At 44.9% G+C, this 26,940-nt stretch overlaps 1 protein-coding gene across 1 annotated transcript in view; it reads right to left on the reverse strand.

Annotated features, from left to right (window-relative positions):
* The window catches only part of LOC144773146 (sodium/hydrogen exchanger 2-like), a 622,810-nt gene that overhangs the window by 75,960 nt on the left and 519,910 nt on the right, over positions 1 to 26,940 (reverse strand). Inside the window, exon 8 of the mRNA XM_078658003.1 lies at positions 14,014 to 14,172. Within this exon, the coding sequence (XP_078514129.1) occupies positions 14,014 to 14,172 (159 nt within the window). The remainder of the gene's footprint in view (positions 1 to 14,013; positions 14,173 to 26,940) is intronic.

Here is a 26,940-nt window from a genome sequence, read left to right on the forward strand (position 1 = left end):
CTGCCTGGCTTCTGGGTCGCTGTTCCGACGCGTCCAGCTCCCTTCTCTATGGTGAGATTAAAGTGCGGGCTAGGCTCCCGCTTCTGCATGTACTCAAATGTGGGGTGGGCTCCCACTGGAGAAGCACAGATGCTGGGTGGCATCCCGCTCTTCCCACAGCAGTACGGGGGAGTCCCCACGCCGGGATTCCCCCTGCAATCACCGCAGCAGCGCGCTGCACAACACCAGCTCCTCGCTTCCTGGCAATAAGAAGGTAAAGCGCTCATGAGGCGCTCAAAGTCCTCAAAGTCCAAGGGGCACAGCTGGGCACAGGCAGGCCAGCACACAGGGCCATCCAGCAGGGAGGCAGTCCCTCGTGGCCATCCCTTCTAGAGCCCAGCAGCAGCAAGGCCTCCAGTAAGCACATGAACAGCTCTCCATTATGGGGTGACAGCTCCAGTACTTATAGTACCTTTTCCTTTGTTCTGCCATGGCACAGGGCTGGGGGAACCAGTTGCAGCTGGTTCTGTTTTTTTGGGAGCACTCTGTGTACAGGGCTCCTCTTCCCAGTTATCAGGTGGGGCTCAGTCATCAGACTACCACAGGGGGGCTGAGTCAGCATTTACTCAGGTGGGCACAACCTACTCATGTTCAAGAGACTACTACTCCCACTACTCCAAATGCAGATGTCCTATTCAGCCTAGCCCTGACTCACTCTGCCCCTCCTGGAGACACACACACCTCACCAGCCACTGCCACTCCAAAGCCAGACATGCAATCCACATCAGGCAGGCAGACACATAGCTCACAGAAATGCCAATTTCTAAAATAGTGATAATAAATCTGCGCACACCATTACGTAGCATTTATTATTACTATTCCAAACATACCAAACTTGGTCATGCTGCTCCTCTCATATCAGGAATTACCACTGAAATACTTATCAGGAAATCCCCAATGTATTCCCATGGGAGAGCAGCCTCACAGTAATGAGAAACCAAGATGGCTCTTTGTCACTACCAGGACATGTCACACACTTAAGGCACATGTCCTACCTTTTACCTACAATGCACCCTGCCCATAGGGCTAGCTAGGGCCTACCTAAGGGGTGACTGACATGCAGTAAAAGGGGGGGTCACAGACATAGCACACACTTTAGTTGTCACGTCACAGCGGCAGTAACACTGCATGCATAGGCCCTGCAATGGCCGAGGTCTGGGATAGGTTTGAAAGGCTACTTTGGTGGGTGGCGCAATCAGCGTTACAAGCCCACCAGTGGCATTTAATTTACCAGTCCTGGGTATATGAGGTACCACTTTACAAGGGACTGGCAGGTAAATTAAATAGGCCAAAGAGGTGCAGACCAATCTTACCATGTTTATCACAGAGAGCACATGCACTTTACACTGTACAACAGGGCTACAGTGCCCAGAGTCCTAAAGACACCAACACCATGTCATGAGAAAGGCTAGGAGAAAGGCAAAAAGTTCAGGGATGACCCTGCAAAAAGGGCCAAGTCCTACAGGAGCAGTGTTTCATCACAGGCAGTAGCAAAGTGCCTGGTGCAGGACGTAAAATACAGCTCTGTTAAACGTACCTGGCAGCTAGGTCTGCGTGACCCAGGTACACACCTGCACTGGACCGTGCCCAGCGACTACTGAGGACGCTAACCACAGGTGGTGGGGAAGGGGTGACCAGCTATGAATTTAAAAAAAACATTTATTATGGATTCTTTTTATTTCTCTGTTTTAGTTTACTGATTATGGTACAGAAAGATGCTGTTTAGATGTTTTATAGCATAGGTGGTGACACACCTAAAGATCTTGCAGCTTACTTTACCGGTCCTGCTGTCCTGCCGTCAACCGCTTTGACCTCCGCTGGGTCTGTCTCATGGCCCCTTCCCCTGACCTACAACTTCTTGGTAGCCAAAGGGCCCCCCATGCTTTCAAGCCACCCATGATGACCTGTTCACGAGATGATAAGGCCACATCACCTTCAAATACATCCTCTCCCCAATTACTCCATCCTACAATTTTCAAACAACAACGCCCACCTCTACCCCTCCTCTAACAAAAAGCTAACTTCCAAAGCTGCTGAAACCTGGTTGACCAATCCACGGAGACAAACAAGTGATGTTATTGTATCTTGAAAAAATATCTCAGTTAATCATATTTACTGGCATTTTTCAGTTTATATTTATAAATACAGACAAAGGAAAAATATTTTTACGTCTGTATGGATTTGTAAAAATCAGTTTAAACGGAAATGTGGGAGCCTTAGTTATGATGTGTGTGTGCCTGCAGGAAAGTACAGCACATAGAAGATTGCAAGCGTCTAAATGCGTGTGAATGAGCACAATACACTGAAGCCACTGGGTTTCATTTTGGGAGACCTGGGACTTGCTGGAGGAGCAGGGAGAGAGGAGGTTTCCTCCAGACAGATTTCTGGATTGCTGCTTTTCTGAGAGATGGGTGGGATACATATAAGAGGAAAAAAGTGCCAGGCACTCTTAAGTGCATTTTCAATAGGAGCCCTTTGAGTCTGAAAGAAGGTTGCTGGTCAATGGGGCCTGGGCACATCTGAGGAAAGAGATGGGGCTAATAAAAGAATCATAAAGTTTACCCTTTGGTAACCTTTTGAAGCACATATCACTGGGGCTCACATCCATGAGTGAACCTTTAGACATTCCCTTGGCCTGTGTTTAGGGCTAATAATATTGGAGACCGTCCTCCTGTTAGAGACTACTCTCTGGAGGAAGAGCACAATAAGGAAGTGGGCACATCAAAGTGAGCAACCCTCAAAACAAGAACTTCAAATACAGAGACAATAAAACACAAGTGTTTCTGGAAATGTATCATAAAAATGGGAGCTTGAGACTCCCAAATTGTCAAACTGAAGCTGTATATCAGGGTGTAGAAGCTCAGTGCAAGTTTTTCCTGTTGTGACCAGGTCTGTTGACCAAATATTTGCCAGTCTCCCATGCTGGGTGAGGGGACATTGCCAAGGAAGAGCAAGAACACCTGCCTGGAGCACCTAGCACCAACTTCTCCCCAACAAAGACCAGTGGCCCCTCTGTGGTAAAGGAGATTGATTGGATGGAAGTCCAGTGGGGTTCTGGGGTGTGTATCCCAGGAACCGAGGGTGAGATTCTGGTCTGTGTGCTGAAGTCAGTGACCCCCTTGCAAGGTGGGGCCACAGTGAAGAATAAGGGTTACCACCCTTGGCACTGTGCTGTGACAGACGGAGGGCCATTTTGTGATACAGCACAGTGGTCTAAAGAGGGCTGTCATCTTGTTCATGCTGCCCCTGACCCCATAGCCAGGTGGAGAGCGTGCAAAGAGAGGGGGTCATCACTTTGTATGTGCTGCTGTGACCCTACCTGCATTACAAGAGAGCAGCACAACCAAGATGTTTAGATTCTGCTTATTTGCCAACACTGACGTCATATTCTGATGGCAAAACCTATAGACAACAAAATGCTTGGAGTTAAAAAATCTGAACTACACTAACACTGGACTGAAATAAAAGGGTAATGGCGGTAATAAAGTAGGAGTTGATGTAAATAAGGGGTTAGGATAAAGGTTAAGGAAAGGTCGAGGAAGAGAACTAGGATGAGGATACAATCTAGGGCACAATCTAGATTTACGGTGATATAAAGGCTTAGGGAAAGAAAGTTAGCAGTTGGGGTTAGGGTAAATGCTCAGTAAAAGCATAGGTTAAGGGTAATTAGTAATAAAAAAAGAGGGTCAGTATAAGAGAAAGAGAAAGGCTTGAGAAAGGTTGATTTGCTTTGACTTAGAAGAGGGCATTTGAGTAGGCCAGTGCCAACTTTCTGTAAAGTGTAGCACTAAAATATGTCAGTCTCTGTATGTGCCTGGCAAGGCCTGCAATGGGTCTATAACATGTTGCATTTAATGATCATTAATAATTTGCTTTTTGAACAAGCATTTCAAAACAGAATTCTGCAATATTTTTCAAGCAACCCCCAAGTTAGAAATTAAGCCATAGTGAACGTCGGGGTTTGAGACAGACTGACCAGCTTGATGCAATAGTTTCAGCAAAATTATGTGCCACTATGCGAGAATGGGTAATATCAACCAATTGGCTTGGGCCTTACGAAACTTGCTTTGATATAGGGCTCCAGTGTATTCAAAATGTGGCTGCCAAGATGGTTTTTGGTTTACCACGCCATGCTTCTGTATCGCCAGCGCTGGACTCCTTACATAGGCTACTAGTGACTAAAAGGATTAGGAATAGTTTAAAATCATTGTGCCATGTTCACAGGGCATTCTATGACACAGAACCCATCTATCTCAGAAAGAACTTTACCCATTATCCCTCAGCTATAATCTTAGAACCACTGATGCATCTTTACTGGTGGTCCCACGGTTTAATCCGGTACGGCTAGGGGGAAGGTCTTTTTCTGTATCAACAGCTACATTGCAGAACTCACTTTCTGTTATTGTGTGGAAATGAGCTTCCGTAAGGTGCTAAAAACATGGCTGTATTTGCAATTGTTTTTTGGAGGGCTATTGCTTATTTTCAGAGCCAAGACATCCATGTAGGTGACAGAGCATTCTAAAAATCTACCAAGTTATATATCACAGATGTGTTTGAGGACCTAAGGAGTGAGAGAAATTCTAGGCCATCCACCATCCAAAAGAGGAGCAGCTTTGGACCTGTTAGTGTACTGCCCCTGATCCTTCATAATTCCAGATGTAGAAACAATTTTGGTTAGTATGTTTAACTTTGTAGAGGAAAAATGCATTAAAAGACTAACTTTGCTCTGCTCATACCACCACGTATGGTGAGGCAGGACAGTTCAAAGAGTGGTAAACAGTATGAAACATTTAATTCGTCTGGTTAATAGCCCTTTAAATTTGCTGCCCCTTCGAAGGCATTTTTAGTATCAATAATCACTTTTTTGTAGGTAATCAAGGCTGGTCATGCTTAGCAGACCCTGGCCAATTCTTCAAAACCAGTTTTAGTTTCTGGTACCCATACTTGAGACCAGCGAGGTATCATTAAAGCAGACTAACTATACAGTGCTTGCCTTAGTTTCTACAAAGGATCAATGTTTCGGATGTCTTGGGTAACTAATTTAAACTAGCCCACTTTTTTAACTTTTTAAAAACAGTATCTCTAAATAGAGCTTCACCACTGACACCTCCCACTCCCTCTTCACTTACCAACCCACTCTTTACAATTTAGAGTTTGCTGAAGACCCCCAGATCTCCTTCACAATCATCCCTAACAACCATAAACTGATCATCCTCACTGAATTCCACACTAGTTTGAGAAGACTGAGCACACTGCAACTAAAAGCCTTATTTTCATCCTCAAAGGCTCATGTCTTTCTTATCACACGGTTATAATTATCCACTCTGCTAGACACAGCCTTTATACTGGCATAATCTCATGGAACCTAATGCACTAGAGTAGTGTGACCACCAGTTTAGTTGATTCAGTAACCACAAACTGGCACTGAGTAGGCCTACCATGAAGGACTCCCTCAGCTTTTCATACAGGGAGGAATATACACATTGCTGTACTGGATTTATGTATTTTTTATTTCTGATATTTATATAGAGCAAACCTAACCACGGTGGTAGAAGAGCGCTTTACATGGAACTTAACTCAGATACCATGGCATTTTAAAAAGGCAGAGCAATAGTAACTATAAACACTAAAAAGGGTGATCGGAGGAGATTACAAACAGCGAAGTATGATGATCTTGGTTAATTTGTTACAAATGCTATTTAACCATTGTTTCTGAAGAAGAGTAGATTTCAATTCTATCTGATTTTTTAGGAATTTATTTCTATGCTCTGGAGGTGTGGAGAATATGCTTATTTAGTAGCGTTGCTCCTTTTTTATTACTGGAAACTCTATGGTAAGATAGGATTTATAACTTGAATGTCTTTCTCTTCCAATGTTCTGTGGGATGCTTTAAATTGTAGAACCTTGTCAGTTATACAGGCTATCTTGAAGTCGATATGTGCCACTAACGTGCCTTTAAATGTAACTAGAGTAGCCATTTAAGAATCAGAATGATTAGGCTTGTTTCTTTGCATTGGAGACCAAACACACTGCTGCATGTGGAATGGCTTTCAATAGGGAGATCGGGGTTATAGGCAGTCCAGCAAAAATCACATTGTCTTTGTCAAGTAGGAAAGTACTGAAGCTTGGACTGCTGACCTGGAGACCCTAAGACCATTCACTTACTGATACGATGCTTTGGCCTTTGCAGTCATTTCCACCTTTAACTAAACTTATGAAAACTTAGGCCACGCAGAAGAACTTTTTCACAACCCCGAATACCAGAGTCAGCAAGCACTTCACTGAAATACTCTACAAGAGCATAAAAAGAGGAGAAAACAACTGTGGGAAAGGGGATTATTGGAAGGTGGGGGTATTCACCTTCAACTAGTAATACTACCACAATCACCAATAGGTCCAGTCAAGTATCCATAAATTAATCCTTGCTCAACACTTGTTAGTTTGGCAAACAAGCAGTCAGGCTTAACTTAGGAGCCAGGCATGCGTAAAGCAATTAATATCACCAAAACAGTAAATATGTAGAAGACACACCACAATAGAAGTCCAACATCAATTTATCAAAATAGAGAATATGTATATCTTTAAAATGACACCAATATAACAAATATCGCATGTAGGGACCCGGATATATGAATTTTTGAAGATGAAATCAACAAATTGTGCATTCTGGCACCAAAAATCTTAAAGCACCACTCGCAGCCTTCTGGTTGCGCTGGACCAGGACAAAGTCAAAGTTTTAGGCTGACCACAAAGGAGTGTGGGTCATATAGGCTATATGCTAGTTATCAGTCAAAAGTTTACCTTTGGACTAAGTCTATCTTCTAGCTTTTCTCTTGCCGATGGGCTCATCTGCGGGTCCTCAGCCTTCTTGGATCCGAAGTTCGATTCAACGGCAAAGGCCTGTTGCAGCACAATGCCTCGGTTAGTCTCTGGAAGAATTTTCCGCAGTGTTGATGGCATGAGCTTCGAAGCTTTCAGTGGGACAAATCAAAGTTGTCAGGCTGATTCGTGAGTCGACAACAGCGACTTGACTCTCAAAATCGAACCAGACTCCTCCTGGAGCCTTTCTGTAAAACCTAGCAGAAAGTTTCTTAACATTTGCATCTTGAGTTTCTCGGTTCGTTTGGAGAAAATTATCTGGCCATCAGCTCAGTCCAAGAGTTCAGAGACTCTGGATTGCCTCTTTGGTGCTATGACTTAATTTCTCACAATGCACTTGCACAGTGCAGGAAAAAAACAGTTGCAACTGGCCAGCTGGGGTGATCCTCTCTTTGAGCTTGCGGGTGACTTCTTCTAGCTCTGTTGTGCCTGTTGCTAATCAGGGAGTACACTCCTTTTGCTTTGAGTCATGCACAGTCCTTCCCCTGTAGAGCCTTGAGTGCAGCTAGTGCAGTCCTTTTGAACGCAAGCCTTCTGTGGTGCAGTCCAATGGTCTAGCAGGGCAGTCCTTCTTCTTCTTTTGTTCCAGGCAGTGTTCTGAGGAGCTCTGGCAGATCTCCCATATTTAGGCTCCATCATGGGCTGGCAGGAGGGTGAGGCATCCCAATCAATAGGGGTAAAGTTACCTCCCTCTGCTATGATCACTTCTTGCGAAGTGTGGCATATATTTGACCCAGAATGCACTATTTTCCTTGGTGTGTGTGTCTGTGTAACCGAACCAAAATATGTGGCTAACAATTCACAACACTCCCCTTCCAGTTCCTCTCCTATTCATATTGGGAGGTTCTTATCTGGCTGGGGACCAAGGAAGTGGGGGATGGCATCGGTCCTATGACATCGGTTATCCGCCTTTGAAGTCCAGCTTATCTCATTAGCCCCCTTCCTCTCCCTGGCTTCTCCAAGAAGCAGATTTCCTCCCACTAAATGGCTGTATTGTTTCAGCCCAGGCCTCTTCACACCTATTTAGGGAGCAGCTTAGCTCAGGCTACCAAAGACTAGCCACAAGAGGCTGCTACAGGGCTGCTTTTGGAAACCTGAGGATAGTAATTTCTCAAGCTACTTTCCTGTAATAGTTGTAATACATCTGACTTTGACAAGTTGTGTATTTCATTGTAACCACTATTTCGGTACTTTGAATGATATTCCTAGCAAGCTCCAATCAAAGGTTAGACTTTCTTCAGTTTAATTAAGCTTTCCGATGTTAGCCTATGTGGGAAAACATCTTTGACTACTTTTCCTTACCAGGGCATATAAAACATGTTTTAGATTTTCCCACTCTTTATAACAATGCACCCTACCTGGGGCACCTAGTGCAGACATTAGGGTGACATACATGTAACAAAAAGGTGATTTTAAACTTTGGAAGTACTTTATATTTCAAAGTCACCGTTTCATTTGAAAATGAGCCTGCAAGGCAGGATTTAAAATTACATCAGACACCACAGCATTGCACACTTTGATGCATTACTTCCACTGGGGGCTCTAAACCTACATGCCCTACCATGTTCTAGGAACTTACAGGTAGGTAGTCTTTGCAATTAGAAGTATACCAATTGCCATATACCTTTAGAGGGCAGTGCACTGGCCCTGGCCTGGTTAGCAGTGCCCAGTGCACCTTCAGTAGCGGTAACCACAAGCATTAGTAAAACAAATGAGGGTGATTGGGGAAAAAAGGTTGAATTTCCTGCTACAACTAATAGATAAATTACAATAATTACAATATGATGACAGTGGGTCTACAGCATGCACAGCCCGATGTCAACGCTCTGTGCAGCTTGACGATGATGCATTGCCTGCATTTCAATTGAACTCATTGACGATGCAGTGACCTGACTGATTGGAAAAGATGACCCATTGTGTCCTTATCCATCAAAGGTACTTTTTCAGGAGACCCTGCGTGAGTGCTATAGCCGGCCTGGCCTCAATTGTGGTCAGCCTGAACTTTGGATTTACACAAGTCCCTCGCGACCTGAAGTGACCTTTTAGTGCTATTGACATCTAAGCACTGTTTTTGCATATATTCTTTAAAAAATGTAAACTCCATTTCTATTTATTGGAATTTTATTGTTTTGTTCTTGGTTGACTCAGATACATATTCTCTATTTTTCAAGCTTGGGTGGTGTCTTTTGTGGTGTTTTCATTGTTTCATTGTTTTACTGTGTGTGTGTGTTGCACAAATACGTTACACATTGCCTCTTAACTTAAGACTGCCTGCTCTGTGCCAAGCTACCAGAGTGTGAACACAATTTTAAGTGTGTATATAGCTTACCCTGACCAGGATTGTGGTCCCTACTTAACCCCTTCTATGCTAATGACAAGGTCAGCTCGTCATGCAGTACACTGGACGTGTGCTTGTGACGAGCTGACCTTGTCATGAACAATGGGAAAAACGAATATTCAGCACAGGAGAAAAATCTCCATAGCATTGAAGGTGTTAAACAGGGTGCAAACCTCTGCTAACTAGGGTCCCACGTTCTTACAGGTATATATATTGGTCATGTGACCAAGCGCTCTGTGTAACGCGAAACGCGTCATGATGGCTGGGAGCACCAACTTCTAATAAATCACCTTGCACTGAATTTGGGTCCGTGTCCGTATATTCAAGACAAGTGAAGTCTGCTTTGTTGCTGGATTATCCTTTGAATATATATATATATATATATATATATATATATATATATATATATATATATATATAATATATTTGTGTTGTGCTTTTTAAGATATTTTTATATCGAAATAAAGCTTTGTATGCGTGATATATATATATATATATATGGTATATATATATATATATATATATATATATAAAGCCTGCCGTCTTGGTACTTCCACTCCATGAACCCATAAGACGACACGAGTCCCAAATTCCGGCACTGATGTTTTTATTTGTGGAGCTGTATATATGTATATATGCAATTAGAGAACAATCAAAGAAATCTGCACTAAACCTGGGTCTGTGTCCGTTCCTGGATGAATCCTTTTTTTCAGTGGAGAAACATGTAATATATATATAAATATATATAAATATATATACATACAAAACCGTTCTGTTCACTGTAAAGTTGCTGCATCACATCCACCAATACATGAGTGAAGAACATCTCTGTCACTCACTCACAACATCTATCTCTTACTATATGAGGCTAACTCCCACCATTACCCTTCAAACCCCCTCCCCCCCCCCGCAGATTGTACAATGAGGGCACACTAGTGGCAAGTGTGCACTTTACAAATGGCAGTGACAGCAACAAAGTTATAAAGAGCTCACGGATGCACACATTGGATAATGTAAAGATGGACTTACTGAAGGGACGACAAAGATGGGTCTCTGCTGATTCCTGTTTATGCCATCTCGATTGCCCTCCAGATTCTCTGCCCATAATTGCGGGCGATTTTAATTGTACTTTTGAACCGTTGGCGGTGGATGGTGCTGGAGGCTTCTCTGACGAGGACGCCAGGTGGGGAATTCCGCTACTGACGACTGTGCCAATTAAAAAATGGACACCGGTCGTCATCCAAATGAATGCCTTGGTAATGGAGCATGCCCTGGTAGCTGTGAACGGGCGCACGCCATCAGATCTTGCGGGTGACTGTACCTATAATAGGATCACCTGCCCCAGCAGAATAGATTACATTTTGGTGGATAGGAGACTGTGGAGATATGTGGGTGACATGATTGTCACCCCATCTATCCATAGCAACCACAATCCCCTATCCCTTAGTCTGCGGAACCTTATAAACGAGGGGAAGCCTCTCTCCAGTAACAGAATGAGGATGGTGACCAGAGAAATCATACCTTCTAACTGCAGAAGATTCATCAAATGGCAAAATGTTGTCATCAATTAACAAAAGAATAGTGCTCTGGGGGAGATTGTAAGAGCACAGACGGAGAAGCTCTTTGCAATCTGCACTAATGATTTAGGTTCTGCCCAGGCAGATGTGGTTTATGCGGAGAGAATCAACAGTATGGCCGCTCTCTTTCTTGATTCTCGCAGGCCAAGTCAATCAAAGAACAGGAAACCTACAGCTAAGTGGTACAACTAAGATTGTAGGGGGGTAAATCTAAATTGATATGTGCTATCCAGACCCGAGATACAGCCGAGGTTCGCTTAGCACGAGCTGAGTACAGGCGAGCACTATTGGTGGCAAAGAGGGCCTGGGATGACTCACACTGGGAGGAGCTGAAGCTGGCTAGCCAGTCTAAAAATGGCCAGCAGTTCTGGGCCTTAGTAAGAAGAGCAAATGGAGGTGGCACTGAACCAATACCCAATCACATCACTGATGGGGAATGGTTTGACCACTTCAGGAGGCTCTATTAAGGGTCAGGGGCTCCAGATAACAGTGAGCCGTCTGCATACTGCACTCCCCCCCGACTGCCACTGCGACCCTCATTGATCCCGTAGGGCAAAGAGAGGTTGAGTTAGCCATTAACAAAATCGTACAAGGGTCGGCACCAGGCCAGGATGGCATCCCTGGCGATTTGTTTCGTGCCAGTACCAAGCAGTGGGCCAAGTTTTTCTCCCTTTTGATCAACGCCCTTCTCCATGGATCCCCAGTCCCGAGTTCATGGAAGGGGGCCGAGGTGATTCCAATTTATAAGAAGGGACAAAGGGGTGACCCTGCCAACTATCGTCCAATCAGCCTTATTGATGCTGGACAGAAGGTAGTGGGCAGGGTCCTCTTGGAAAGGATCCTCTCCTGGGCGGAGGAGAATAACATCATCTCCCAATTCCAGACAGGCTTTAGGGCATGTACAAGCACTGTTGACCAGGCATTTAGGTTGATACTACTCCATTGAAAGACAGTATCCATTGGCAAGGGTGGTTTGTACCTGGCCTTTATTGACCTGAAAACCGCATTCGACCTGGTTCCCCGAGAGGGTCTGTGGGTGGTTTTGGAGGAGATGGGGCTCCCCTTGCCCATTTTGAACTTGTTGGCCCGCATGCATGACGGAACGTATGCATGCATTCGGTGGGGTACGCAGGAGCAGAAAACTGCCAAAATCCCGGTAAATAGAGGTGTCCGTCAAGGATGTATCCTGGCGCCAACCTTCTTTTTTTGTTTGTAAACGGGGTTGTTTCTTTCCTATCGAACATCGATGCTGATGCCCCTAGTTTGGCCGGTGTTAAAGTCCCTGCCCTGCTTTTTGCGGATGACACGTTACTGGTCTCTAAAACGCCTATGGGGCTCCAAAAGCTTTTGGATCGGTTCTGTGTTTTTTGTAACCCTAGGGGCTTGGTTATAAATACCTCCAAAACCAAGCTCCTTTATTTTAACCCTAGTAGGAAAGCCAATCGTACGCTCATACTTAATGAGGAGCCACTAGAGCGTGTCAAAACGTTTGACTACCTAGGGATTAGGATTTCCGACCATCTGAATTGCAATTCACATATTGAGAAAATGGCCCTAAACCATAAACGTGTCGTGGGTGTCCTTGGTAGGGAGCACAGAGCCTCATTTTCCAGACCCATAGCCCCTGCACTGGAGATATATTCCGCAAAAGCTATAAACAGTGCACTCTATGGAGCGGAGCTCTGGGGTTTCAATAATGTTGATTCCCTTGTCATGGCCGAAAATAAGTTCTTTAGGGAGCTTCTGTCCTTACCTAGGGGCACCCCGAACAAACCCCTTCAATATGACCTTGGTCGCAGATCTATTAAAGAGCTTTAACATCTTGCGACCGCTTCTCTATTGGGCTCGCCTGAGGTGTACACCTGAGTTAGCTAGCTACGCAGACGGCCTTAGGGAAGTTATGAATATGCAGGGGTCTCATAAAATTGTATGGCTAACAAAGGTAAAGAAGTTGATAATGGCTATTGTTTTTAATGTCGCGTGGGAGACCGATGCATCGGTTTCTAAACTGGAGGTAAAGCGAGCCTATTGGTCATGGGTTGATGCCCAAGAATCCAGAGCTGCTAACTTGGGTAGACTCACAGACGAGTTTCGTCTCCACAAGACAGTACAATCCTTTGAACCTTATATGGATTTCATTAGAAAACCCAAAGACAGGGCTTTATACATCCAGTTTAGATTGGGAACCTTACCGGTACGGGAACGTACTTCTAAGTGGAAACCCCCAATCAAACATCTGCCATCTGCCCGTCTTGTAATGATGCACTTGAAACCATTCCGCACCTTTTTTTTGTGTGTAGTGCCTACAATAAACCAAGATCAAAATGGCTAAAACCTGTCTGTCGGCAGCTCGAGACTAGGAGCCATGTCTTTGCCCTAAGAATCCTTCAGACAGATCCTAGCACTACACTGGCCTGCGGGGTAGCCACATTTCTTAGCTGGGCATGGGTGATTAGGCTTAAAGAGCTAAGATAAAATGTTATAAGGCTATTGTCTTTTTAAATTACGATCAAAGCTGTCAAATGGTTTAAAGGTTTTTTTTTATTCCTGTTTTTTAACTATTTATGATTGGTTCTTAAACAATATGAACTGTATTTTAATTGTTTTGTGCTTTTTAAGATATTTTTATTTCGAAATAAAGCTTTGTATGCGTGATATATATATATATGTATATATATATATATATATAAAGCCTGTCGTCTTGGTACTTCCACTCGGTGAACCCATAAGACGACACGGGTCCCAAATTCAGGCACTGATGTTTTTATTTGTGGAGCTGTATATATGTATATATGCAACTAGAGAGGAATCAAAGAAATCTGCACTAAACCTGAGTCTGTGTCCGTTCCTGGATGAATCATTCTTTTCAGTGGAGAAACATGTAATATATATAAATATATATACATACAAAACCGTTCTGTTCACTGTAAAGTTGCTGCATCACATCCACCAATACATGAGTGAAGAACATCTCTGTCACTCACTCACAACATCTATCTCTTACTATATGAGGCTAACACCCACCATTACCCTTCAAACCCCCCCCCCCCCCCCCCCACCACAGCTTGTACAATGAGGGCACACTAGTGGCAAGTGTGCACTTTACAAATGGCAGTGACAGCAACAAAGTTATAAAGAGCTCACGGATGGACACATTGGATAATGTAAAGATGGACTTACTGAAGGGACGACAAAGATGGGTCTCTGCTGATTCCTGTTTCTGCCATCTCGATTGCTTGTTTTATTTCCAGCTTCTTATACAGAGAAACAATGCTTGATTTGGGCTGATTTTCCCGGATTAGAAGTTTTCGAATGTACTTATTATCAAACTTTTTGAACCTGTGGTGGATGGGAATAGAAAAGAAGTAAGCCTGACGTGAATTATGACTTGATAGTTCAGATGAAAAATTAGTTTCAAGATTTTGTGTGTCATAACTGGTTGAAAAAGCCCCACAAATATAAACTATGAACCATGTACATAAATTAGCATAGCTTCATAGAATGTTGTTTTAGGGGGAGAGTTGTGCATCTGTGACAGTTGGCATCCTAGGGTCATATATCCAATCACCAAATTAATTAATGTATCAGTACATCTCATGCAAACAACACAACTAAAGTAATGTGAATGTATTGCACATGTAACCACATAATAATCACAGTAAATCATTAAATGGGAAAAGCCAAAGTGATCTAAAATGTCCAACAGGCTCAAAAGAATTGAAGACCCAGTTTTAAACTTAAGCCTGAAGTAATAAGGGGTCAGATGTATGAACAACTGGGCACATCATATCTGGATTCAGTTTTCCTTTGTAACCAGTAAAAACTTTATGAACCAACTAGTGTACTAATAGGTCAGTTCACAAAATTCTTAGTCGTACTGGGTTACAATATGACCTTCCTCATGCATATTGATGAGGTAGGTTTCAAAATATGACTATGAAAACTCTTTTTTAATGCAACTTGTCCTTACCATCTCCTTTCATATCTTAGGAGCTTTTTTTGTTTTGTTTTTTAAATGCTTTTATTTGGTTATTTCAGTCTTGACATAAGGAGCACAAACAAGTGCCCAATACAAATAAATAAAACAAGTCTCAGGAACGTTTGCAATGTTTCAACTTCAGTAACAATTGATATGTAACATATCGATTTGTACTTTGTAGAATCGCCTACAACTGGCCCCTTCTAGACACCGAATCAGTATCCATTTCTAATCCTATTTTAGGAGTCCGTAAACACTTTCTGAATCCTAAAATTGGATTAGTACAGCTGAAAAATATTTTTTTGCATCAAAAGATGCCCTCGTGGGCAAAGGGGGACTAACCGTTCTCAAAGTAATCCCACCAAACACTAACCCCACACACCATATAGGGTGATCACATTGCAAAATCAAAATAGGACAGGCAATATAATTATAAGTAGGACTACACTTTGGCATTGACAGAGGACAAAGAAAAAGACATGCAGTGACATCAACTTTAACACAGAAGGACAACAGTCAATGTTTTATCCTACAGACTTTAAAGGATATATGAAAGACAAGCATGTCTATTGTTTCAGTGTAGGGGCATTTTGCTCTATTTCAGCTAGCTTTAGATTTCTAGCGTTGTCTACTATTGGTCAAATATTGTCAGTACTGCCTTTGTTTATGAAACGCACAGGACACAAAGAAAAAACGTCACATGTCACCTGGAACATCTTGAAAGCTTTGCATTTTTTAACTTTGTATTCTTAAACTTGTAATAAAGGATTTATTGTGGGGCAGGTAACACTACAAGTACTAGCATACAAGGATCAAACCTCGAAGGCTCTCGTTTTGAAAATGCCTGCCAATTGATCAATTAAACTCCAAGAGATCTTAATTATGTGACAGGATAATGGCGGTGGTCACACTTCAGTACCCTGCTGTTAGAGTAATCTGGCACTGCCTTGAATTTCTCCTGGCTGCCTCAGTGATTTTGTTTACTTTAAATGTACGTGGCATTTGTTGAGCGTGAAAATGCCAATCTAGGCACAAAACAGAGGCGTTTAGTTTGGGTGAGGCAAAAGACTGCGTTTTAATAATGGAGTGAGAAACAGACCAAAATGTGTTTCTTCGAGGAGCAACGGAGATGGTAGGCTTTTGTATTTTAATTTGTAATCCACATTGTTTGCAATCTTTAACAAAAAAGAAAGCAATCATGACCTCTATGTCAACACAAAATAGCTGAGTAGACTGTTCAAACCTTTGTTACTAATTGTTTGGCAATATACCCTACACAAATGAAGATATTTTAGACCATTATGCATTTAAATTTATGTCTATAGCTCTTCAGTAAAGTGTTTATGAATATAAATGGCTGACCAACAAATAACCTCTCCCTGAAATCCCACTGTACCTCATAAATGAGGGTAAGCCAAATCAGCAGTTGTGACATAGTGAGGGTTCAGTGAGACCACATATAGGCAAGGAACCCTGTGGTATTCTCCTCTCGTGGGCAGCTCGTGATGTGAAATTTGTTGTGTGGTGAGAAGGAGAATGACACGGTTGGAATGTTGAGGTGGAATGTGATAGACAGCTGGAATGGAGTAGGCAGGTTAGAGCAGGCTGGGGTGTTCAGTAAATGTACTCTCCTCTTATAACTTAACTTTTGTTTTGAGAGCGTGGTTATTGGATCTTCACAGGCCCATCTTCTCAAGCCTGGTAGTAAAATAGTATACAAATACAGCCGTAATTGGAGCCCAGAGGATCACTAACACCTCTGGGCCTGCTACACTTTTGGTAACTATGCCCATGGTGTTCATGCCTATGCTCTTCAGGGCTTGACTGGCCGTAGCAGGTACTGGGCATTTTCCCGGTAGACCGGAAGTGTGTTGCTGGATTTGTTACTTGTGTTTTGCAGCAGTGCTGCAATATCGGCTCCCTTTAACAAAAGCAGCACAGTGGTGCTAAAGCGGTACCGAGGCAGCAGTCCTGCTTCTAACTAACACCCCCTGCACCCCTACCCCCACGGCGACATCCACCTCCCCGGGGCCAGTCCAGTTGAATTGCCAGGGCTGGTTTGTGTTCCGAGTCCGTCCCTGATGCTCTTCCATTCGTTGTCATACATTGAAAGAGAGAGGAGTGAAGAGAGAGCATGCAAGACATTCAAACATTGTACTGTACGTAATGCGCATGCTCACCCGAGACTCCCTCACAAAGCGGGACAGGTATTCCCAATGTGTTTGTGAGAAGCATAGATAAGATCGTTCACGCGTGCACTGAAGTAAGCTGTTGGAGGGTTTGGATGTGAACTTGAAATGTTATTAGACCAACCTCCCATTAACATGGCAACCTAATAACACTGCTTCGATTAGAAATAACTGCAGCTACCTGCACATTGCCTTTATCTTTATTTTCATTTTTATGTGCCTTGGTTGCTCATTTTATGTTGCACTCTTCTCCAGTAGTAACACTCACAGCACAACTTCTTTCTGGCAGATATATATTATCAAAATTCTACTGGAGATGAACAATAAAGTGGCATTGTCACTTGGCAGCAGAGCACCAGTGCTCTCCGGAGCCTTTGCAGTGGAGTTACAAAGGCCCCCGCTGTGTAGTGGTGGGGGCGATCTCCAGGGGGCCACCTCAGCACAGTAGCCTGGCCTGAGAGTTGTTGAGTAAGTCCGAAGGGGGGTGCGCCCATGTGCTTTGCAGCCTGCAGGGGGCCCCCTCAGGTTTCTTTAGGCCACTGAGCCTCGGCATCCTTCTCAGTGGTGCATTCCTTCAGCGGAGTGGACTGGAGTAGGGGAAAAAAAGAATAGGACTGCAGGACCATCTTCTGACAATGCTAAACATCTCAAGGGTTGAGCCGGGAAGGATTGATGGACAGAATCCCCAAAGCAGAGCAAGGCTGAAAAGTGTAAATATCCCCAAAATTCCGTCTTTATTGGCTGCCCTCCCCTCGACCTACTACTCTATCCGTGCTGACCGCCCTGGCGGGAAAACGGGTGGAGGCGTTGCCCTTATCGCCCGCACTGACTTCCAGTTCCAGATTCTCCCCTCACCCCCCTTGGGAGGAATTGACCACCTTGTGGTCCGTTCCACTTCTTTCTCCCCTCACTTAGCCATCGTGCTGGCCTATCGCCCACCTCAACCCACACCATTTTTTCTTTCTGCCTTTCAAGACTTACTTGGCACTTTGGCCGTCAACTATGCCTCGGTCTTGGTCCTCGGGGACTTCAACTATTGGCCTACGGACCCTAAGGAATGCGCCTCATCCAAGGAATTTTCCGAAACCCTCCTGTCACTCAATTTCACTTCCCTTGTCCACACCCCCACCCACATTCACGGCCACATTTTAGACCAAGTTTGGTCTCTCAACTGCCCCTTGTCTTCACTTACTGTTACCCCATGCACTTGGTCCGATCACTTTTTAATTTCTTTTTCCCTCAGCCTCTGCCCGACCAAGACACTTACTCATACCAAAAACTCATGGGCTCGCAACTGGGGCAAGGTCAACTTGCCCGACCTTACTACTTCACTTCTGGCCTCTTCTCCCTCTTTGTCGGGTTTGGAGTCCGCAGCTCAAGCCAAAGCCATCGACTTTTGGCTTACGAATGGAAGCGACTGCTTGGCTCCTCTTCGGCGCACCTCGATTAGGCGCCCTAAAGACGCCAATCGGTGGTTCAGCAAAGAACTGAAAGAGCAGAAGCTCACGGTTCGACAGGCAGAACGCAGATGGAGACGGGACTACTCTCCCATCTCCAAGTCCCGTTACGTCCTTCTCCTTGGGACTTACAAAAAAAACATCATAGAGACCAAGAAAGCCTACTTCTCGGCTAAAATTCTGGCGGCCGAGAATCAACCTAAGGAGATCTTTGCCATCACCCACGACCTGGCTTTTTCTGACAGGACCTCATTAAAGCCCCCTCCCTCTCAGAAACTCTGCGACTCGTTGAATTCCTACTTCGTAGAAAAAAATCGCGACAATCAAATCTAACATCCCCCCCTCCCCTCTCTTCGTTGACCCCCAACCACCCCCTGCCCGAGCCTCTCTCAATTCTTTCCCCCCCCTCTCTGAGGAACTTTTCCTCTCTCTTCTCCCCAAAATCAAATCCGGTTCCCCCTCAGACATCTGCCCGGCACACATCTTACGGCAGATTTATTCCGTCTGTACCCTGCCTCCTCTTAGTTTCCTTAATGACTCGCTGGCTCAAGGGGTTGTGACTCCGTCACTAAAATCCGCCTCTATCGTTCCCATTTAAAAAAAAACAGGAGCTGATCCTTCTGTGTTGGCTAACTATCGCCCCATCTCCTTGCTACCCTTTTTAGGTAAGGTGCTTGAGCGACATGTCACCTCTGCGCTCAGCTCCTTTGTCGAGGAAATTGGGATGTTGGCCCCTTGCCAGGCAGGGTTTCGATCTAAGCACTCGACAGAGTCAGTGGTGGTGTCGGTGCTCGACACCCTCAGAGAAGGTATGGACGTAGGTCAACCTCAGGCGCTGGTCCTCCTTGATTTGTCCGCCGCTTTTGACACGGTGGACCATTCCATCTTACTCTCCCGTGTCAGGGCGGCGGGCATTGGAGGCTCAGCACTCATCTGGCTCTCTTCCTTCCTGAGGGACCGGACCCAGGCGGTCCATCTTGGGGAGTTTTCAGCTACCCCCTGCCAGGTCCAGTGCGGAGTACCCCAGGGCTCTTCTCTGTCTCCCTTATTGTTTAATCTCTACATCTCCCCTCTTATCTTTGCTCTCCAGCAGCTGGAGGTCACGGTATATAACTATGCCGATGACCTCCAGCTCATCTTTAATCTGTCCTCTTCTTCTGACTCTATTTCTAACTTTCAATCTACTCTTTCCTTCATCAGGGACTGGATGAACTTCAACCACCTGAAGCTCAATCCCGATAAGACGGAGCTTCTGGTTACGGGTGGTTGCTCCAGTCCCTGGAACTCTCTATTTTGGCCCCCTTCCTTTGGTCCTCCCCCCACCCCAGTCCATTCTGTTAAGACCCTTGGCATCAAGCTAAATGACAAACTCACTATTCACTCCCAGATAGGTTCGGTGGTTTCTTCTTGTTTTCTCACTCTTCGTACTATCCGCTCTATTTCCCGCTTTTTTTCTTTCTCTGCACTCAAATTAATCATGTCCGCACTGGTCCTGTTCCGCCTGGACTACGGGAACATTCTGTTCAATGGCATCCCTCAGTACAGCTTGCGCAAACTACAACTGGTGCAGAACCAGGCGGCCCGCCTTGCCTTCGGTCTCCCCAAATTCCATCATACCTCTCCCCTCCTGAAAACCCTTCACTGGCTCCCCGTCCGGGAACGCGCCTTGTTCAAACTAGGCTGCATGGCTTTTCAAGCCAGGACTGGTCTGGCCCCTCTCTTCATATCTTCAGCCATCAAATCTTACGTCCCCGGCAGAGACCTTCGTTCCTCGGCCCAACATCTTTTAGCAGTCCCTCGGTACAGGAAACAAAAACAGGGCGGCTCCAAATTTTCTACCCTCGCCCCTGTGTTCTGGAATTCCCTTCCCTTCCACCTTAGGTCTCTCACCCAGTATTCCATCTTCCGCAAATCCTTGAAAACATTCTTATTCTCTCAGGCCTTTCGATCTTAAACCTCTTGTCCCCTTCCTCAGCTTATGTCTTAGTGATTGACTCCGCCTAGTAGGCTGTTTGCTATCTCAGCGCCAAGAAACCGTACAGGTGTATGTTGCGCTCTACAAATATTTTAAACTTAAACTTAAACTTAAAATGCCATTAACCGGGATATACTTTTAAAGGACGGTTCTAACAAACCAATTGCTGAAGAGAATTCCGTCACCAAGCCAATAGGTAGAGTGCTCACCCAAAGCCCCTTTCTTATATTGTCTATGTTATTTTTTTGATGGTGACACGAGGTTTGCAACAGCTAAAGCTGCCTTGCCAAACCTAAAAATGTGCGTGTCCACTGCCACTGCCATGTGTTGGTGCTGTTTAACTCCTTAAATAGTCACATTCAATGGAAAAGTACATATAATCCTGAAAAAATTTAGATGTGCCAGTCTTACATATGTGTTCAGGTTACTTTACAGCCCCATAAACAATGTTTAAAAATATGGGAAGGCCAATAATAGAAAAAGGAACCAGCACAGTGCAGCCAATGCTATATAATGTATAAGTGGCCGAGCCGTAGGCTTACTCACATATTGGAAACTCAGTGGTGTCTGTCATACAGGCTAGGAAGAGAACCCAGAAAATGGAATTCACTCCCCACACCACTTGCTTATCGAGGATCGGCTTATTGGGGATTACCACCATATGTTTTCACCTTCACCGGCCAGGTTTAAAAAAAATGGTGCCCAAGTGGCTATGAAGAATATGTGCCCCCTTTCTTAAAAAGCACTGATTATCCTTTCCGCCAGGCTCTTGGAATAAAAAAAGTCTTTAAAAATGTCATACATTAAAAAACATGATGGGGTTTTAGGTCAGCCCTGTTTATTCCTTGATCTAAGTGTCATTCATATTGTGCTTCCACCCACAAACATATGTGTAGCATGTGGCAATGGGTCAGTACACTTCATCTATTAGCTCTATCGCCTTACGAGTAGTACATTTGCGTGTTCCCATATGCACATTTGCCAAAATATTAGTGTGTTTGAGTGGCAGGGTTTTGTTTTTCAATTGCTTCCTTTTAGTTCTTGTTTTTTTAAATATTTGCATCTTTCTTAATGTTTCAAAGTTATACATTCTATGGCATATATTTGCACAAAATAAATGCATTAAAAAACAAATGCAGAGCCATTCTTTTTAGGTCTTGGCTAGGCAGTGCATGCACTGTCTCGTGGAGGGATGCTGTATATACCATAGTGGGGGAAGCTCCACCCACTTTCCGCCCATCTTTTTGATTGGCTTTAATCATACATACTGCATTGTGATTGGTGTTTGGCCTGTAAGTCCCTCCTCCTGATGCCTCTGTCGTCATTTTGCTCCTTCGGAGGCTTTCAGCCCCTGTACTTTAAAAACAAATTTGTTCCCGTGGCTCATCCCCTCCACTTTCGCAGTACGTAACTTTTTGGGCTACCAATACCACCCCTCGCACTCCCGTTTGTGACTCTTTGCCCGCGTGCACTCCCACTTGAAATGCAATAGAACTTGCGTAAATGCGAGTTCTATTGCATTGCAAATACCTGTTTTTAAAGTAGTGCTCGATGCCTTACATCAGGCGGGCAACTAGAGCCACATTTCGGGGGGGCTGAAAAAGGGGTGAAAACACAACAATAGCCGCATTTACAAGTTAACTTTCTTTTAAAGACCTGTGAAGTACTCGGGTGCGGCTGCAATTAGACGTCGCCAGCCCGCAAAGCTGTGTCAGCCCGGGCTGACACACACGACGGGGGGGGGGGGGATTGGGCTTGAAGCCCCGTGAGCCCAATGGGTGTTGCGCGCCTGCCTTACACCATAGACATGCGCGACACATGAACACTTTTCTGGTGTCCACTAGTTAAAAAGTGCACGTCAAGACAATTCAGTTAATTAAGCCAACTTTTTAGTTTACCGAATTTCAACATGTGACAGGTTCAAACATACATGTCTGAAGTGGATGCCTTCATCGATGAGCCGCCGGCTCTGGCTCCACAGGCAGGCTGAGCTGCTCGGAAGGGACGCGTCCCAGAACCAGGCGGCTTGAGAAGTCCACCTATGAGCCTGGACGCAGCATCTCAACCAAGCGGAGAACGACCTCCGCTAAAGCGAGGCTACATTTAATGTAGACACATGCACATGACGTCCAGATGTCTGTTCGATGCCTCAGGTGTGCAGTTTGTCACCAGTGATAGATGCCAGGGGTGAAGGGTCGCCTGAGGCCATTGTGAGCGAGGGAAGTGCGTCAGTGACAGAAAACGCAGCGATTACAGATGCCAGTTCTGTGTCGGAGGGGCATGCAGCTCAGGGCGGGCTCTGGGATACTATGTTTGAGCCCGCCAGGGCACAGAGGCCTTCATGTAATGATCTATGCGGCTTGCGGCTTGCGGCCTGCCTGTGCCAATGCAACCATGACACGAGAGAGGGACCCCACCCAGCTTGGAACATTCAACTAAGCACCGGTGTATGGCACGATAAGAACATTGGTAGTCAGCCTGCTTCCTTTTGAGAAGCGCCACACCATGAATGAATGAATACACCCGCAGAGCACAGCTCTCCTAAATGTACCACTGCGACCCTAGAAACAGTGGTGAGAAGTACTGCTACTATAAATGAATGAATGAATGGCATTGTAGATCACAGCTCACTGTTACTTTGAATGAATACATCAGTAGAGGGTAGCTCTGCAAACTATCCTATTTCATGTATGGAAGCACTAATGCGAGTTACTGCTACTTTGAATAGATGAATGAATGAATGGCTGAAGGAAGAGACTTGAAGAGCACTGCACTGCGAGGCTCTACTGACAAATACTGCTACTTTGAATGAATGAATGAATGAATGAATGGATGGATGGATGGATGGAGATAGCTGTACAGCTCAACCCTGCCCAATGTCCCTAAGGAAGTATACACCACTGAGAAGCATTACTATTGAAAATGAATGGATCTCAAATTTAAACAACTTGATCAGACGGGCCCAAGAAGTGGTAGATCGCCCGCAACAAGGATGTGACTGCACACCAATAGTGGATAAACTCAGCTCACTCCCAGGGATAATGGAAGAGCTTGTGGCAGACCTAAAAGAAATAGCAAAAGTAAAACCTATCCCTGGAAATGGCAGTGACGCGCCTTCAGGAGACTTAAGTAAAGATCCACAAGTAAAAATAGCCACTAATTCAAGGCAAAGAGGAGCCGAAGGGACCAACTACTCGCAACCCCAAGATCCACCTGGGCAAGCTAGGCGAACGGGCGAACAGCAGTCTTCTCCGGCTACCAACAGAGCAAATTCCACCCTCCCTTCCGTAATCGAACAAGAGCTGGGAGACCCCATGGGGAAGGCGAAAAGACAAAGGAAGCGGAAAGGACGTAATAAAATGAGAAGGGGTAAACAAGATCTAAGCCTCTACCCGATGTTCAACACCACGAGACGCCCAGCACCCACAGAGGATGAGGATCAAAAAAAACCCTTTGAGCCAACAACCTCAAGGGAAGAAAAACTGATTACGCAGGATAGTGAAAGAAGGAAGAGCGGTACCTCCCCTTCTCCACCTGCAACGGCACCTCTAGGAAAAAGGGTGTACAGTGGGTCAAAAGAGCAAATCGCAAGCTTCCACATGGCTCCCCCCGTCACACCTATTACGCTGAACGTAAAGGTCCAGAGTCAAACCTCCTGCCTTATGACAAACCACCCGGAGGGACCATGACCTCAAATCAGGCACACATCGCAAGCCGTATTAACAATCGACAGGGCGCAATTCTAGCGAGTGCCAAAGGGGCCGTGGGACAAGGAAAAAATGAAAGGCCCGACAGCGTGCTGAACGATGTCCATTCCACGGACCCTACGACAAAAGTAGCTTACATGTCTAGTGCACAAACATCAGAGGTAACTCCAAGGCCGCTCAGTACGGTGACAAGTGGGGATGCCCTCTTCACTTACTTTTACCCGGAATATAAGTCTAAAGGCAGCCACGACGTCCTAAACCGGGGGAACATTATAAAGCTGATTCATGCAACAGGGCGGTCAAACGAAATAACCTCACAAGACATTTCCTCGATAGAATTTATCGGACCGTGCCAAGGCCAAACAAACGAAACCACAAAGGTCACCGAGAGCTCCGTAGAGGCAATGAATAACATCCTAGGGCAAACCGATACCTTTAAGCAATGGGGCATACAGTTACAACCAGGCAGGGAAGCGGGTTACCCACACATTTTGCAGGCAAGCCAAGTTGACGGTCACAGACGAGCAGAGAGGGGAGCTGTGTACTCAGTCCTTAGGGGTGCATGCAACAAAACTCCTACCCTTGACCACAAACAGAGGAAATCAAGAGAAGACGGGCCCACACTAATCAGGGATTGGGAAGAGGCTGGTTCATGGTCTTAGCTGGCAGGCACACTGAACACAGCTCAACTCTTACGATGACAGTCCAATAGGGAACACCGACACAAAACCCCTCCCCTAAAGATCTGTTCATGGAATATCAACAGCCTAAGAAGTAAACTGGAGGACAATGCAACAATATCTTACTTTCGGGAATTTGAGATACTGTTATTACAAGAGACATGGCTCTTCGATCCGCAGCATATAGAAGGCTTTAAAACGCATCACATTCCAGCTCATAAACTGAATCATTCAGGACGAGGGAGCAGTGGCCTAGCAATCTACATATCAACAAAAAAAGCAGTCGCCTCCTGGGACATTCTGGGCTCATCACACAGTCTCCAGTGTGTGGGAATATCTTACACTTCTAGTATAGGGCAACGTTGGACCTTGATGTTAATGAACGCGTACGTCTGTCCAAACACAGCATCAAGGCAATCCTTCATAGAAGAAGCTACTGCGACAGTAGTGAGAGTGAAAACGGAACCTCCCAATTCAGAAATCTTACTAACTGGCGACTTTAACATGTGGTTAATGTCAGACTTACAAAAAAATGAGGTCACCAAATCACACGACAGCACCTGGGAGATACCACCGCAGGACCAACCAGGGTGGCACAAGGACGACCCAAAGGGACGTTTCCTTCAAGGCAACCTTGAAAACTTAGGCCTTAGAGCCCTCAACTGACGTTTTCCCTTAGACAAGCCTTCCCGTTTCTCTTACCTATCGAAGAAAGGTACTTCATTAATTGACTACACCTTCGTCAGCCTTTCATTCCTCCACCAAATAACAAGTTATGGTCTGGGGAGTAGAACAAAAAGTGACCATTGTCCACAAGAAATATCTCTAAGGACCAGTTTCACTCAACATGAAGAAGAAAGGGCATTGCCATCCGAGAGCCTTACAATCAATCTAAAACGAATCAAATGCTTCTTCAGTAACTTCCAACAAGTAGCAACAGTGGCCAAACAAATAATCGAGCCCCTACAGTAGGGGCCTGGACGACATAATCACCAACTGGTCATTATTTGCAACTGAACTTATCGACAAATATGCGAAACCAATAAAGTACACAACCCAGACCGGGCAAAAGCAGACGTCCTGCTCGAATCTTGTGACAAAATCCGCAACAAGAACCATGAATCGGACATGGCAGGCGTTAAAAACTGATCCAACGGATCCTATAAAAATAACAAAATTGAGAGAGGCCCGCAGCCACCTCAAGAAAGCGAAAAGTGAGCTAAGCAGAAACCAACGGAACTTGTTCTGGGCCAAATTACAGCAAGACATCAAAACAAATAACTCCGCTAGGTTTTGGCGCACAATTAATAGCGTATCTGGGCGCGCATCTAAAGCCGCCTCCTCATGTATACTGGAGTCGGAGTGGGTTGATTTCCTCTATCTTCACTTCAACGATCGGAAAGCAAATACTTCATACCAGACTTTTCCCTTCAAAGACAATGTGGCAGAAATAGTGGCTGATTGGGTGCCTGATCCGAACATCATAAATTCCCCAATGAAAGAACGCCTTAATGATGATCAAAAAATGGAATTATCAAATGAGTGACTCAAAGCAGCAATGAATTAAAAACAGTTCAGAAGGCAGAAATTGGAAATCTGATTTAAAAGGGTTGGAAGGACAGGGCCCCAGGTCCAGGTGGAATCCCTCAAGCCTTGTACAAGGAAGACGTAACTTTCTGGGCTGCGAAGCTATGCACTTTATTTAATTCAATCTTGCAGCATTACACAATACCACCCTCTTGGCGGGGATCAATCCTCGCGCCAATCTTTAAAGGCGGAGACAAAAAATTACCGGGGAATTACCGCCTCATTGCCCTTATCGACAATGAAGCAAAGTACTTTGCAGGAGTGTTGCTTAACTCACTTAGGGCATGGGCGGATGACAACTCAGTTATTCCTCCGAATCAACTGGCTTTACAAGCAACAGCGGCACCTCAGTTAATCTTATGACCCTCTCCTGCCTGATTGATCAAGCAAAGTTCAGTTCCTGCCCACTCTACATGGGATTCATCGACTTCCAAGCTGCCTTTGACAACCTGAATAGAGCAAAGCTCTGGCGGAAGCAGTCTAGACTCAACATTCCACCTGACCTTCTAAGAGTCATACAACTCCTTCATCAA

This window comes from Lissotriton helveticus, chromosome 8, assembly GCF_964261635.1.
Source record: "Lissotriton helveticus chromosome 8, aLisHel1.1, whole genome shotgun sequence".
In the NCBI taxonomy this organism is placed as follows: domain Eukaryota; kingdom Metazoa; phylum Chordata; class Amphibia; order Caudata; family Salamandridae; genus Lissotriton; species Lissotriton helveticus.